Source organism: Syngnathus typhle, linkage group LG11 (genome assembly GCF_033458585.1).
Source record: "Syngnathus typhle isolate RoL2023-S1 ecotype Sweden linkage group LG11, RoL_Styp_1.0, whole genome shotgun sequence".
Lineage (NCBI taxonomy): Eukaryota > Metazoa > Chordata > Actinopteri > Syngnathiformes > Syngnathidae > Syngnathus > Syngnathus typhle.
The window spans coordinates 8,627,040-8,641,870 of NC_083748.1; the positions used below are offsets into that span (position 1 = coordinate 8,627,040).

Here is a 14,831-nt window from a genome sequence, read left to right on the forward strand (position 1 = left end):
CCAATTAAACTGTTTCCTGTTATTTCCTTTAGCACTAAGCTTCCAGAAAGTAAATTAGTTTAAGTAGATAAGCAGAGTGAAAACAATTTAGGTGATTATTCATCAAATAGCAAGTCAGTCCAATAAATAATTTAATATTTTAGGGGTATTTAAAGCTGTAGGAAGTTTTATCTTTTAAGCTATTTTGTTTCACAAATTAAAGCATGGGAAACACACACACACTTTTCTTGCTTATGGTTTAAGATCACCAACGCAAACAAGTATTGTTGTAGTTACAATTATATTACGTTCCACTTGTTTTTAAGTAGATTACTGCTTTACTGTGAAAATTATGACAAGCAACAAAACTACCGCTGGCCTACCTGGATTGTATATTTTTTCTGTTTCATTCTTCGCTGTGGGAATACTCACCCACGTGTATATCCAATGCGTGCGGAAGGTCCACTGACTTGCTCACTGTGTGTAATGAGAACTGCACCAAAAGCTCACCAATTATTAACTTGCACGGGTCTTTCTGGGAGTATGTCTCGGTATCTCGTGTTACCCAGGGAACATCCAATGGCTCAATTGTATCTCTAACAACAGCTTTTGTCCACTCATATAAAGTCGGAATTATATTGATCATGATCTATAAACACTATTAGATATTGATATAAAATTGAGTCCAAATGTACAGTATCTATTGCCAAGAATAAAGACATAACTTTATGGGCTTATAGAGAGATAAGTTATCATATCATGTTTACAGGACGTGACGAAACGGAGCTGTTCCGAGATATAGCAGTAAATGCTGTCCATCTGGGAAACAGATGTGGGGAAAAACTTAAGAGGGTCAAATGTTTTTTTTTCCCCCCCCTCTGTTGTCTCTCCCCAAACACTGCCAGTTCTTTTTAAATGATGACATCCTGTTGTTGTCTCCAAAAGCATAAACAGAACCTTTGTGCTTTTGGCGGCAAAAACACCGATGAGCTGATACCCACGTGAGTTGACGAGTCGATCTTAAGAGAGCAGAGCTGAGTATTCACGTAACAAAATGGCAACTTCTCTCCGGTCCAGTGTAAAAGAAATTCCTGCTCGACAGAGGGTGCAGCTATCAAGGACTCACAGTAGCGGTTTTCATGACCAAAAAAGTTCTCCCCTAGGGCGCTTTTCTCCCGTCAACGACTGCTTTAACCTCACGTGGTATTTTACCGTGCCTACAGTATGGAACAAATCTAGGAGCAATGTTTAAAACGCATGGAAGGCAACTATAAAGATGTGGCAAATATGACCTGTCATAAAAAGTCAAGCAGTGTCACCGCACTTGGCTGCAAAACTCAACAAAAATAAACGAGCTGCTCTGTGAGCAGATACTCACTATGAAGAAGTAATGGAACTCGGACTTTTCGGGTCGTCGCCCCTGAGAGTCATCCTTTCTCAAGCTGGGAGCCTAGGTAACACGTGTATTAGATTTCCCCTTGTGCGTAAAAGCAGTGGGAAAAAAGTTGGACTCCACACGGGGCTCAAGAAAACATCTAAACAATGTTTGCTGTCTTTAGGCAATCCTGTCGTCTGCAGGTTATTCTTGTTTTATTTCTTTTACAAAATACGAGGCCTTACCCTGAAACAGGAGGTGTTTCTGCCTATTGCCTATCTATCCTTTGATAACATTATTGAGGCAAAGGTTCATCCAATCAAACTGTTGGGTAAAGAAATATAGTCCTAGATATTATGTCATCACATGAGGTGTAAAAACACCTTTCTGTCATGGTCAGGGCTTTGTGATAACCCTGACCCACATTTTAGACAAGCATAATAAATTTGCTATCTTTATCACACTTTATCAAGTTAATTAACACTCACCAGAATCTTGAGCTTGAAGATTCCTCCGCCAGAGAAACTGCAGCAAAGCCACTAGGGAAAGAATAATCACATGAGAATCAGTAGGCTGATTCAATTAGGCTGCAAAATAGAGAAGGAAGACACGGAATTGCTATCCTCCCCGGACAGATGGCTCAATGAGTATCAAGTTTTGGGCTAAAACGTGACTTAGTAGCATGAGATGTTGTTATCGGCAATATTGTTTTCTGTTACCGTTTTTGTTTACTTTTTGCTGTCTGCCAATCGACAATTTCTTCAATCAGATTGATGAGTGGAATAGATCATGTGAGCTAAAAATAAATAAGTATAATTGAAATAATCCTATATGTACTGTTGGATTTGGTCCACAATTATCCAACTCACTGCGTGCTCGTTTTATTTCTTTGTTTTTTAGGACAAAAATAAGACACCGTAATAAAAAATTGGTTGAGTTGAGTCAAACCAATTGAGTCAAACGGGTTGGTTGATTTCAATCACAGTTCCGACTTGTGATCAAGCTACATTTAGCAATTTCATTAATACTCAATTTGTTTAATGTTTCCTGACAATTTTTGTCTATTTTCCATGCATACCGCGCTTTTGTTTGTTCTTTTCATATTCCATGCAGTTGTTTACTTTCGTCTCATTCTCAGTTAATCATGCTTTCAACCGTATCTTTTCTTTGTTAGGCAAAACATTTCCCTCTGTCTAGAACGGATCTCTCCGGCCGCTCTCAATTTATCCAGTTCAAATCATCTCATCCCTCCCCGCTGTCCTCTGATGTTCCCCAGGGCTCTGTCTTTGGTCCAATCTTATTTATCGTTTACCTCCTCCCACTTGGTTTGATTTTCCGAAAACACATCAACTTTCACTGCTACGCGGACGACACCCGGCTCTACGTCTCCTCCAAACCCCCTTCCACTCCTGGTCAGTGCAATTGATTTGACAATGATTCCATGTTAGTGTACATTTGAGGGAACCTTGTCCTTCAATCAGTTTTAACCTCTGAAATCATGTTGTGAAATAATTTAGGATGTCAATTTAGTTTAAATGAGTCAGTGATGCACAATACAATGAATCAAAATGCAAAATTGTTTTATTTCCAGCAATATTATTAACAAATGCATAGACAAAACATGAAAATAGTGAGACAAGTGTAACTCAAAAGATATAACAAAAGATCCTTGAATGAATGAATTTAATGATTGTTTTCAGTTGCTATAATTGCTCCCTAGTCCAAGTAGATCTATGAAAAGCAAAGTTTTAGCCAAGAAAGCAAAAAGCTGCACCCACTCACTGCTCCATCCCCTTTTAAAGAAAACGCGACATGAGGGCTTCTCATTTCAGGAAAGCAACCAAAAGAACACACTATTAGTGTTAAAACACTTTCGGTTCATCCATTAATTGAGGATGCATTGAGCCCAACGACTGACATTATTTATGGAATGTTGAGCAGTGTGCACACAATTATTAATGAGATGCCTAAAAGACTCTCTGGATGTTGCACTTTTTTGCAAAAAGAAAAAAATACTTTGCCTAATTTATTTATTTTTTGTGTTTACACCATAACCATTTTCAATTCTGATGTTTACAGACAGCAAAAGACACCATTTAGATTGGGGGGGAGGTGATTGAACTCGACAGTAGTCCTTGTTCCTGGGGATGTGGATGTTGGTCAGCATCCGTCTCAGTATTTAATAGTCCACTGCTTGACGCTGGCATCGTGAGAAGTGGTGACCAGAGTATTCGCGTCGATCCAAGACAGGCCGCTGACATGGTGCAACTTGTGACAATCTACAGACATACAAAAAAAAATATTAACGCTATTTTCATCTTTTTTTTTTTTTTGTTACAAACAGGATGACCTACCTGGCAGCTTGACCCGCTTGTCTTCATCGCCAATTGTCCAGATATAAACCATCATGTCCATCCCACCAGTGGCAAAGTGCTCATTATCAGGTGCCCAGGCTAAGCTAACTGGTTTTGCATGGTGCCCATAAAACTCATTTTTGACCTTGAACAAAATAGCAGGGAGAGGGCAGAGGTTAGCTTTGAAACCTGTGGATAATTGATTTTAAAAAAGACAATAATTACCGAGTAGCCATCTGCCACACTGAAGGCTGTGGCCACCCTTTTGTCATCTATGACTGCCAAATAGGCTCCATTATCAGAGTAACCCATATCTGTAATGGCGCCTTTAACCGCAATGGTTTTTCCCTCATCCTTTAGAGTATTGCCTTGCACCGAGTACAGACGAATTGTACCATCCTGCGGAAAAGAAGAGGGAGAGCATAGGTGAGTCCTCCTTTACCAAGAGCAATTAAGAGGTGACAGGAATCTGTTCACATGCAGTGCTTTTGCTTCCTGGACACATACACCAAAGCCCATTTGTGCAACCAAGCAGCTCAGAACAACCATTAGCTAAACCACCAGCTGTCTTGTTTCGTCAGTTCAGGCTGGATAAATGAACCGCTCTGGCGAGTCTATTTGTGACCGCCAATTCTTAGATGTTCACTTACTGTCCCCCCTACAGCGGCAGTGCTCCCTGCTGGATTGAGAACTCCAACTTCGGGTTCGTAGTCAAGGTTTTCCAGTGTGAAGACATTTCGCTTGTCCTTCTGTAAGACTACCTGGAAAAAGCAACAAAGTTTAATGGATTTGTTCATTTCGAGTCTAACATTAAACTCTAATGTACAGACGTGCATTAAAATTGTGTATTTAGAATCCGTAATTTAGCTCAAGCAGAGAGATTACCTGGCCGATGCACACAACCAGTGTTAGGCCCCCGGCAGCTGCTGAGATGCTTTTTGGCTGGGAATCCATTTTCACCACATCAGATGCACTGAAAATACATACCGCTGCTTATTTATATTATTCAAACAATTTACAATCATTATAGACTCCTCTAAACTACTTTTAACACCCCAGTTTAGCAGTCATGAAATATGTCCAATGCAATAAACCCAATGAAAGGATAAAAAAAACAGTGACTGCATCTGCTAACAATGTAAAAGTACTTACAGATGGACAAGCAATTAATGCTTATTTGATAAATGTGTCTACCTGTAATCTTTCTTGTTGATGCTGGTGTAGCGCGCCGTGTCATCCATGCTGCACGTCACCACTTCATCAGCAACATTGACAACCATTTTGCTCACCTGGTTGCTGTGGCCCTTTCCTGAGAAACAATCATTCTCCCCAGTTTCTGCATCCCAGTAATGTGAGACGAAGTTAAGTGAAAATGATAGCAGAAATGTTACTGGGAGGAAAGAAAACAGTTTGTTGTGTTTTGTGGCACTAATGCCAACATTTAATTTAAAATTACATGCATCATGTGTATTGTGACATCTATTTTTCCACTTTTTAATTCCAATTTAGTGCCATGACATTTAAAATTTTCACCAAAAGTGAATGCATCTAAGCTGTTGAAATGTGCATTTGGTTGAGAAGGATATTGATGTGCCCATCATGACTTCCTGTGTAGATGTATGGTCGTCCATCACTTCTGTGAATCGTCACACATTGGATGGACTTAGTGTGGCCCTGTAGGAAGAACACGTGCATCAGGCATATGGAGAAATAGCACTCCGTAATAGTTTGAGCTCACAAGAGCAAAACAATAAACTGGCCAGATGGCGGCTCGTGTCTCAAAAAATAAATAAAATCATAAATTAGGTTGCTCATATGTCAAGACACCAATATATTAGAAAAGTCTCCATAGTGAAACAGAAAGGGAATCGCAAAAAGTTAAAATTCTATTGGGCTGACCTTGATGGTACGTATAGGTCGGTTAGGATTGTTCTTGTCCAAGTAGTTAATGTAGCCTGTCAGGGAGATGCTGAGGAGATGCTCGTTCTGCCACAGACAGCCCAGCTGCTGATCCGCTACCTCAGAGCCCATGTTGAAGGTGGTGACCGCCGTACCGGCGCCGACATCCCAGAGCTTGACAGTCTTGTCCCCCGAGGCAGAAATCAACTGGGAGCTGTCTGGGCTCCAACTTATCTAAGACACAAAAGGGGGGGGGGGGGGGTCATCATACTCATGCGGTAGCTCATCAAACATACCGAGCATACATAACTAATACAGTAATCAAAAGTTAAAATAAAACCGCATCCTAAAAGTGAAAAGGCGTCGAACTTACAGCATATATTCCTCCTTTATGTGCCCTTTCTCCTCCCAGGCCACTGACATGCTCACCAGTAGCTCCATCAAAGAGTAAGATCTGAGGAAAAGAAATGGATTGGAATGAAATAAATGCTATTTGTTACTTTGAGCTAAATCTTGTATTTGAATAATACATAACACTTTTCTTCAGGTTTTGAGAATATCTCATCGCCTTATTGCCTACCTGGCCGTCGGCACTCGCTGTGGCAAAGTGACTTCCATCGGGAGCGAAACGAACACAGTTGACAAACTGGGTGTGGTCCTATCAGCGGGACACATGTCAAGCAAAACATTTCTTGTCATGTATTGACGTTGCATTTTCCAGATATATTTCAGTTTTCATAATTGACAAGATGAAAAAGATGAATTATTAGAAACAATTCTAGGTATGATTTAGTGGCAGGGGTCAATGCCACAATTAACTTTAGGTTAGAATACAAATAACCATGGGATTTTTGTTGAGCATTCAAAAAAGACTTAGCAGTCATTGACTAACTTACTAGGAAATGTGAAATCAATACAAATACCTTAAGAGAAACAAAAATATCTTTACTCACACGTATTGCGAACTTGAATTTGAAGGGAGGGCCCTCGGAAAAAGAAGCAGAGGTATCATCGCTGCCAGTGATCATTCGATAGGGACGTTTCTGACGAATGTCTACGCTGTTGATTAATTTGGAGTGGCCAGAAACGCTTCCTACTGAGGAACCAGTGTCCCACAGAAACACAGAGCCGAACCTTTAGAAAGAATGCAAACACAGGTTTGGTTTGTGTAACTCACTTATTTCGAAATTGTGGTGCCAAGACCAACTGCCTGAAATACAAAGTGTAAAGCAAGAAAAATAACAGCCTGCACGTGATGGTGGTTAAAGATACACTTCACCAGTTCCTCTAAATAGGAAGGACAGATGCTCACTTCTCTCGTCCGTCCCCAACAACAGCAAGCCTCTTGCTGTCCTCTGTCCATGCGATGTCCTTGACCTTGCCCGATAATGGGGTGTATTCGTACTTGAGAAGGTGCTCCTTCTGCGTGGTGTCCCAGATACGGATCTTTCCTGATACATCTAACACAAATATTATAATTTATAGTGAGTTTATTGTGGTAATGCATTAAAATGGTCACTGACTGCAGTATTTCAAACAGACTTGTTACCTCCAGATGCGATGTAGAATCCACTGGGGGCGTACTTAGCAACAGATACGGAATGGGCGTGTTCTGTGTAAATGTCTGCTATGGCTGGGTTCTTCAAAAGAAAAACAAAACAAGATCTCGGTTACTTGGTAGCTACCTGTTGATTGATTGTTTGTTTGTTTGTTTGTTTGTTTGTTTGTTTTCCTTGCAGTGCAATGGCATCTAATGTCATTAGAAAAAAACATATTTTTATGATGATTTGCTTAGAGAGTGGATTAATACATACTGAAATTCTAGATTTCCTGACATGACAAGCAGGTTACACATGCATGGTATACATCAACGACATTTATCAAAACAAATGTGTAATTTCAAATACTTACATGAATGTTCCGGATGATGACACACTTCCCGTTGGTATAGAGGAAATTGTTGCCTTTGGGATCACCACTAATCACTTTGGCAACTCCCCTTTCCATCTGCGGCAGACTGGCAAAAACCTTTCCTGAAAGTAGACATGACAGAGACATTGCTTGATGATAATAACAATAATGTAATAACAGTAATAATAATAATAATAATAATAGCAGTAGTTGTGTCATCATCATCATTATTGTTTGTGTGAGAAAGGTTCATTCTTATTGTTACTTTTGATTATTGGTGCGACTTTTTTTGAATGAAAATGGGTGCCTCGGCTCATTAAAGGATGGTGACACTGATCTTGAACAGTGTTCAAGCATGTTTGGGGGAGGAAAAAAAAAAACGACACGAGTTGGTTTCGGCATGCCAAATATTGCAGTCATGTAGATGTGTTCGTTTTCACCAGTTTAAGAAACCAGAGGCAATGCATTTAATCTGCACGACAGCTTCCGCAACTGTATTTTGTTTAAGGGTTGTCGTTTCTTTTCAGTTTATTTTTGTTATTATATATTTTTTAAAATAGTTAACCACCCCATAGATAAGGTTTCCCCGGAGGAGGGATTGTGTTCAAGCCTGTTAAGGCATGTCATAACAATGAGTGAGCACAATAACAGTATGCCGTGCCAGTACGCGAGCTAAATGACAGAAGTTTGAAGACGCCAAACTACTCTAACTGGATCAATTAATCATGATAATAATCACACACACACAGACGGCCACAAGAGTGTTGCATGTGTCAGGATCATGAGGGAAGATGTGTCAAAATCATTCGTCTGCGGGTGAGGCTAGCTAGTTAGCTTCGTGCTAACCGAATGACTGGCTTGAGCGAAACCAGACAAATGAAGACCTTAGTTGGATTTCTTTTTTACCCTTTCAACTCAACATGCATACTCACTCAGTTCGTACGACATAGTTGCTGTTGATCACTTGCTTTTCTTAATATCAATGAATTAGTGGAGCCAGCAGGCTGAGCACTCCCTTAACCCACAAACCCGGAAGCAGGTAGCGCCCTCACGTCGCTTGCCTTTGACCATATATGGTAAACTCACATACCACGCTGTCACTGTCATCCACTGAACACGGTTGAGGATTAATTTGTCCCCGAATTTGACTTCACAGGCTCTGGGAAATGAGCCCCGCCCACACAAATAGAGAAATCAGGGAATCGCCAATTATTTCGCCACCCAAATAAGATTTATTTTTTCAACTTGTTCAATATAACTGTATTTTAGATTATAATTGTATTGATATTCAACTGGTGCCCTCATTAAGAACGCGATCAGTGAAGTCAATAAGAAGCTAGGAGTCCCCTAAACAGAAATCAGTGTTCCACATTACCTTCACTTCCATAAATGACTACATAATGACTGATTCCGTTTTACCCTTCCACATAGTGACTGTAGATTCATCATGTGTTCCAACAGTTAGTGTCACTGGACTGAAATAGGACTGGGAACCCCCTGACCTATTTAGGATGAGCCCATGTCTACTGATGACACTGCATGCATCTATAATATCAATACAAAAAAAGGTGCATCGAGACATTACTATACAGGGAAATGTGAGATGTCCTAAGCAACTCTGACTGATGCATCTAGTCTCAAGATGCTTTATATACGTAGATTTCCCAAGCAGTGTTTTAAATGTTGCAATGCTTTGCTGTGGGGTTTTAACCATTTTGTTTGATTAGTGTTGTATTGAGTCAAAGTGCAGGTGGAAGCAACCTATTTTTTCCCTCATCTTAGCAAATTCTTCACAACAAATAAACAAAATAACCCACAGTTTTTCCTCCCTGTAAATGGGGCGTTTCCTGTCGCGCTTTGCACCTTCACCACTGGATGGCGCTGTAAGGAGGGCTTTCTCTGATCTACGAAGAAGAGACCGTGACCATGGCGGCTGTCATGAGAAACGGATTGGTAACATTGATCAAGGTGAGTCCAAAGATGTATATTAGCAGATTTATTTCATATCAGTACACCCGAAGTATAAGACATACTGTCGAAAGTGTATATTGTTTTATTAATGATCACCATAGTTTATTGCCCGTGTCCCATACGGGTTTGCGCTAACCTTTTTCCTGTTACTAGCAACACACCTCCTTTAGCAACTCTGTTGTGGCTTCCTTGCTCCTTAGCTGATTTATCGAATTTGGACAGTCCATCTACATCTCAACTCAACTGTATTTATAGAACAATTAAAAACAACCACCGCTGCACAGTAAGTGCTGTACGGAAAGCAAAAATAACTCGTACAACAAACAGTGCTCGTCACATACAATGACACTAATAGGTCTATTGTCTGTTTTTTTCTTGGGTCTAACTATACTATTAAATATGAATTATCCAAATGATTTAATTACAATGAAAGTTCCTCATTCACTTGTCATATTTAATATGCATTTATTTTTGATGCTCTCAGCTACATTCCTACTAACCTTGGTATTTATTATGAAATCATCCAATCTTCACTGTGTCCTTTTTTTTCTGTCTTCAGGGTCTGAGCGGCCCTCAGTGGCCGCAGCTCGCCTGTCGACCCTTGAGCATATCTGCTTGCTTACGTTCCGAAGCCCCGCTGGCTCGTGCCGATGCAACCTTTAAGGTCACGATGGTTCCAGGGGATGGTGTTGGACCTGAGCTGATGTCTGCAGTCAAGGATGTGTTCAAAGTATTTTCCCCAATAACTCGAATCAGTTGATAATAATTGTATCCTCTACCACCTGCTTTGCTAACACTTTTCTTCCATTTGCTCCACCACAGGCAGGCGATGTCCCTGTGGAATTTGAGGAGTTCCATTTGAGTGAAGTACAAAACATGGCTAGTGAGGAGAAACTGGACCAAGTGTTGACCTCTATGAAGAGCAACAGAGTAGCAATTAAAGGTATTAGTCATTGATTAGTCTTAAGTGAGATTTGGTTATGAAGGAAGACAAAAAGATCATGCATGTTTTTCAGGAAAGATCCACACACCCATGGAATTCAAAGGGGAGTTGGCTTCATATGAAATGAGACTGAGGTTAGACAATATTTTCTTGGTGTTATTATGATTCTTTTTTTTTGAATGGGGGAGGAAAAAAAGCCATCACCGTGTTCTTTCATCAGACGCAAACTGGACCTCTTTGCCAACGTGGTTCACGTGAGTAGCTTGCCGGGCTACACCACGCGCCACAACAATTTGGACCTCGTGATCATCCGAGAACAGACAGAAGGAGAGTACAGCTCCTTGGAGCATGAGGTAAACATGAGTCAAATCACATCTAATTTGTGAAACTTGTAATGTCAGATGTGTATCGAAATGGTAGCCCCAAATCACGACCCAGGAAATCTGGTAATAAAATGTTGATGAGCCCTGACGTAGTTGTTGATGAGAAATTTTCTTGCTTTGCAGAGTGTAACTGGTGTGGTTGAATGTCTGAAAATCATCACCAGAGAGAAGTCGAGGCGCATCGCAAAGTTTGCTTTTGATTATGCCACCAAGAAGGGGCGAAACAAAGTCACGGCTGTTCACAAGGCCAATATCATGTGAGAAAATATCAAATATTGTTTGGAACCGTATCCTTCGACTCCTTACCCTTGCCCTAATTTCTGTGTCCAATTACAGGAAACTAGCTGATGGCCTTTTTCTGCAGAGCTGTGCCGAAGTGGCACAGCTGTACCCCAAAATCAAATATGACACCATAATCATCGATAACTGCTGCATGCAGGTAATTATACATTTTATTTTTTATTTCAATTTAATAATGATTTGATTGTGTTTACACTGTTTAAATTCCTGAATGCTTTATCTATGACATTCACACCAAGCAACTGTCTAACAATATAACATCTATCAAACTTTTTTTTTTTTTTTTACTTTAACCTTGGTTATACACCTTTTCTGTAGAAGTGTTATGTCTTACATTACATTTCTTAGCTAAGGATCATCAATTAAAAATTAAAGTCAGTTGAATCCTCATCAGCCACTAATGGTTTTTGTTCTGTCACTTTGCTCACCTACTTTGTTTTGTTGTTGCTTTGTTTCCCCCGCTGCAGCTGGTCCAGAACCCATACCAGTTTGATGTGCTGGTAATGCCCAATTTGTATGGAAACATAATTGATAACCTGGCAGCGGGACTGGTGGGAGGGGCGGGTGTCGTTCCGGGCGAAAGCTACAGTGCAGAATATGCAGTCTTTGAAACGGTAGGAATCTTTCCCTTTCTGATTTTCTTAACATTTTGTTGCTGGTTTCAGTCAATCGCTAGTTGCTCCCTTGTCGTATGTATTGACAGTTTATCCCTGTGTGACAGACACCCTGAATCTTTTTTTTTTTTCTTTTTTTTTTTTAAATCATCCGTGTTCTCTTGTAGGGTGCGCGCCATCCCTTTGCACAAGCAGTAGGCAGGAACATCGCCAACCCCACAGCCATGCTGCTGAGTTCTGCCAACATGCTCCATCACCTCAAGTAAGTGAACTTCGGCAATCATGGGTAACGTTTCCCATATCTCAATAACATGTCATTGTTTCACAAAAATATTCAGTGCCGTAAAGAGATATTTTCCCCTTTCTTGAATAAAGACTTTTGTCATTCTTGAATGCTTCATATGATCAAACCAGTTTTATTATCCTAAGACAACGTACTTTAAGTAAATGTAATATGCCAACTTGTCTGGCCCCACGTATGTGAGAAAGTAATCACCCCTTGTACTTGTCGTGCCGCCATCCTTCACAGCAATAGCTGAAATCAAGGACTTGTGATAACTGCTGACGAATCTTTCGCATAACATTGAAGGAATTTTGGCTCACATTTTTTTTTTTTTTTTTTTGCACAATTGTTTGTTATAGTGGAGCATTTTCAAGCACAAATTTAAGGTCATACCACAGCACCTCAATTGACTTTGCTTCTCTGCCGCTCAAAAACCTGAATTTGTTTTTTTGAAGCCATTCAGAGTTGAGTCATAGCACTCGAGAACACACAAACTGAAGGCAGCACAGCAAAGCAGCCCAAAACTCCCCAGAATATTCCTGCAAATCAATTTTTTTGGGATTGGTACTGTTTTTTGTTTTTGTGTAGCAATCTTGTCATCTTGTCATTGTTACCACACGTTTGTGTTGCAGTCTGGATTATCATTCCCAAATGGTGTCAGATGCTGTCAAAAGGGTCATCAAACAGGGCAAGGTGAGTGTGCATGAGCTTACATCCTGTCTCTTGAAGTGCCCACCACTCCCCACATCCTCCAAATGTGGCAACACAATGCATGATCGCAACATAACACTAACATACACTGGTTGTGAAAATGTCAATTCAGCCGACACCAATGCTGCTGGATGGCTATGTGGCCTTGTGTTCAACCTTCTTGCTGTGTGTCACCCACAACGTTCTGATAACGGGGAATATCTTGCATTTCTTTTGTTCAACCTTTTGGACTCGGTCTCTTTCTCTTCTTGAGATGGCTCATAAGTGGCCTGTGCCACAACATTTCTAACATTCACTAATGGCCCAGCTTTTGTTCGCCAGATGGCATCTTGGAAACATTCGGACTTTCAGATCTTGTCGCTTGTCTTAAGGAGTTGGCAGAAGGTGTGTGTGTTTCTCACGGAATGGCAACGAAAGCCTCACAGAGCTAATCAGAGCTGCTAACTGCAGGAACCCAACGCAACAGCGTCGCCTTCCCCTTGCCTTTTACCCACACACTCCTTAACCCACTCTGTATGTGTGTGTCTGCATGTCTCAGGTACGGACACGAGACCTCGGCGGTTACTGTACAACAGGCGACTTTGTGCGTGCTGTTTTGGAAAACCTGCGATACCGACCTATTTAGATGTGTTCTCCCATATACGCACACGTCTTCATGATGATCTTTTCTATGGACACTCGGACATTGACATGTCATGAAATGGTTATGTAGTATTTGTCACCTTGACGAAATGGCACTTGGAAAGATTTTCTACCACTGGGTTTACCAATCCTGTTAATGGGTTACTACAACCCAACAATGGTCATGGGGCCGCTGCTCAACAAGGTATACACTAACCATGTCATTTGCGAAGCTGTACCGGCACTCTCCACAAATGCCATTTAATGCTTCGCCTATTCTAAATCAGTTTATACTCTTTATCTTTGGCAGTTTTTTTGTTTTTGTTTTTTTTGCCACAACACTCAGAGAATGTTCATGTTTATTACTAGAATTTAGTTAAAGGTTTTACCTGTACAATTTGGTCAAACAAATAAAGACAACTAAAGACACACAGCCTTTTAAGTTGTTCTGCTCTTATTTGTTTTCGAAGCATGTTAAGTGTTAAAATCACCAGTGGAGCAGAGCAGACCAGACCATCTCCACATATATTTGTAGAACTTCATTGTTTCTTTCTCTGCTGAAATTTGAATGATTTTCAATTAAGAAGCAGTTTGTCAATGCCAATTCTAATGATATAGTGCTCGATCTGAATACATTTATGAACAGGACATACACTCACAAGCCACATCACTCAAGTTGCCACCACATATACAACTGACTTGATCACAATAGTTTGTGCTGTTGTACATAGACTTTCTATTGAGTGTATATTGCAAGCTATATCTGCTGTGGTGTTGTTTTGAAATGCACTCAAGCATGCTGGCTTTAATACCGCTTGTAGACATGTGCTGCTGCAGCTGTGCATACATAAAGTAACACACTGTTCTTATGCTCGCAACAGGTGCGCACTGGAGACCTGGGTGGTTATGCCACGAGTGACGAGTTCACCCGAGCTGTCATCGCTAACCTGGCTGCCTAATCGCATAATCATTTGCAACTCTCGGCTGCAAAGGCAGACACGGGCTTACTCATTTGCTTCCTGCGGACCTCGTCTCTCCACTGGTCCTGCTCACACTTAAAACCATGATAAGACACCAAAACGCACAACTGTACTATCTAAAAAGTCTTGATTTTTATTTTGAGTACGATATGTATTTAGGCTTTACTTGCAGTAATTCCTACTTGAATGTCCCAAGTGTGGACAGCAGTAAATGTCTTACCATTTCAGATTATTTATTACATCAACTAATGAAGGTGTAGTGCCTCTATTTATAGTGAGATATGAATAATAAAATGGGTGCGACATGACAAACTGTCTCAAAATCTTTTTTTTATTGTTAGAAAAAACACACCCCATTACAGTATCCCATTCCCAAAGCTCGCCCGTCTTAGCATCGTGGACGCAGAAGATCTCGTAGGAAGTTCTTCTCGGCTCTCAATGCAGCAGATGTGCTGCAATGCCTCCAAGAGCCAGCGGGTGTCGCTGTTGTTTACAGAGGAGCAAATA

General features: G+C 40.6%; 3 protein-coding genes and 1 long non-coding RNA gene across 18 annotated transcripts in view; 2 read left to right on the forward strand and 2 right to left on the reverse strand.

Moving 5' to 3' along the window:
• The window catches only part of slc2a9l2 (solute carrier family 2 member 9, like 2), a 25,921-nt gene extending 24,311 nt beyond the window's left edge, over nucleotides 1-1,610 (reverse strand). For 2 of the 12 annotated variants that reach the window (XM_061290482.1, XM_061290483.1), the window contains exon 1: nucleotides 363-924. The gene's annotated coding sequence lies outside the window, so the exon portion shown is untranslated. The other 10 variants (XM_061290480.1, XM_061290479.1, XM_061290486.1 and 7 more) reach the window with 9 other exon arrangements.
• Nucleotides 851-4,538, forward strand: LOC133161830 (uncharacterized). 2 transcript variants are annotated; one of them, XR_009716136.1, is made up of 3 exons: nucleotides 851-980; nucleotides 2,631-2,766; nucleotides 3,699-4,538. It is a non-coding gene; the product is annotated as an uncharacterized LOC133161830 (long non-coding RNA). The 2 variants fall into 2 exon arrangements; XR_009716135.1 differs by having other exon boundaries at nucleotides 912-2,766.
• wdr1 (WD repeat domain 1) lies at nucleotides 2,918-8,610 on the reverse strand. Of its 2 annotated transcripts, none has more exons than XM_061290475.1 (15): nucleotides 8,451-8,610; nucleotides 7,519-7,640; nucleotides 7,157-7,247; nucleotides 6,920-7,067; nucleotides 6,561-6,741; nucleotides 6,188-6,265; nucleotides 5,981-6,061; nucleotides 5,608-5,841; nucleotides 5,293-5,382; nucleotides 4,903-5,057; nucleotides 4,594-4,681; nucleotides 4,359-4,469; nucleotides 3,934-4,107; nucleotides 3,709-3,853; nucleotides 2,918-3,633 (listed from the first exon to the last, which is right to left on the reverse strand). In XM_061290475.1, the coding sequence occupies exons 1-15, from the start codon at nucleotides 8,464-8,466 to the stop codon at nucleotides 3,527-3,529; spliced, it is 1,821 nt and encodes a 606-aa protein (XP_061146459.1). In that variant the 5' UTR covers nucleotides 8,467-8,610; the 3' UTR covers nucleotides 2,918-3,526. The 2 variants fall into 2 exon arrangements, with proteins under 2 accessions (XP_061146459.1, XP_061146460.1); XM_061290476.1 differs by having other exon boundaries at nucleotides 4,903-5,054; nucleotides 5,290-5,382.
• A 796-nt stretch (nucleotides 8,611-9,406) lies between these two features.
• On the forward strand, nucleotides 9,407-14,636 carry idh3b (isocitrate dehydrogenase (NAD(+)) 3 non-catalytic subunit beta). Of its 2 annotated transcripts, none has more exons than XM_061290491.1 (11): nucleotides 9,407-9,486; nucleotides 10,049-10,219; nucleotides 10,312-10,432; nucleotides 10,506-10,566; nucleotides 10,653-10,785; nucleotides 10,939-11,072; nucleotides 11,152-11,254; nucleotides 11,583-11,729; nucleotides 11,897-11,991; nucleotides 12,645-12,705; nucleotides 14,226-14,636. In XM_061290491.1, the coding sequence occupies exons 1-11, from the start codon at nucleotides 9,445-9,447 to the stop codon at nucleotides 14,301-14,303; spliced, it is 1,146 nt and encodes a 381-aa protein (XP_061146475.1). In that variant the 5' UTR covers nucleotides 9,407-9,444; the 3' UTR covers nucleotides 14,304-14,636. The 2 variants fall into 2 exon arrangements, with proteins under 2 accessions (XP_061146475.1, XP_061146474.1); XM_061290490.1 differs by lacking the exon at nucleotides 14,226-14,636 and adding an exon at nucleotides 13,262-13,777.
• Nucleotides 14,637-14,831: the final 195 nt, after the last annotated feature.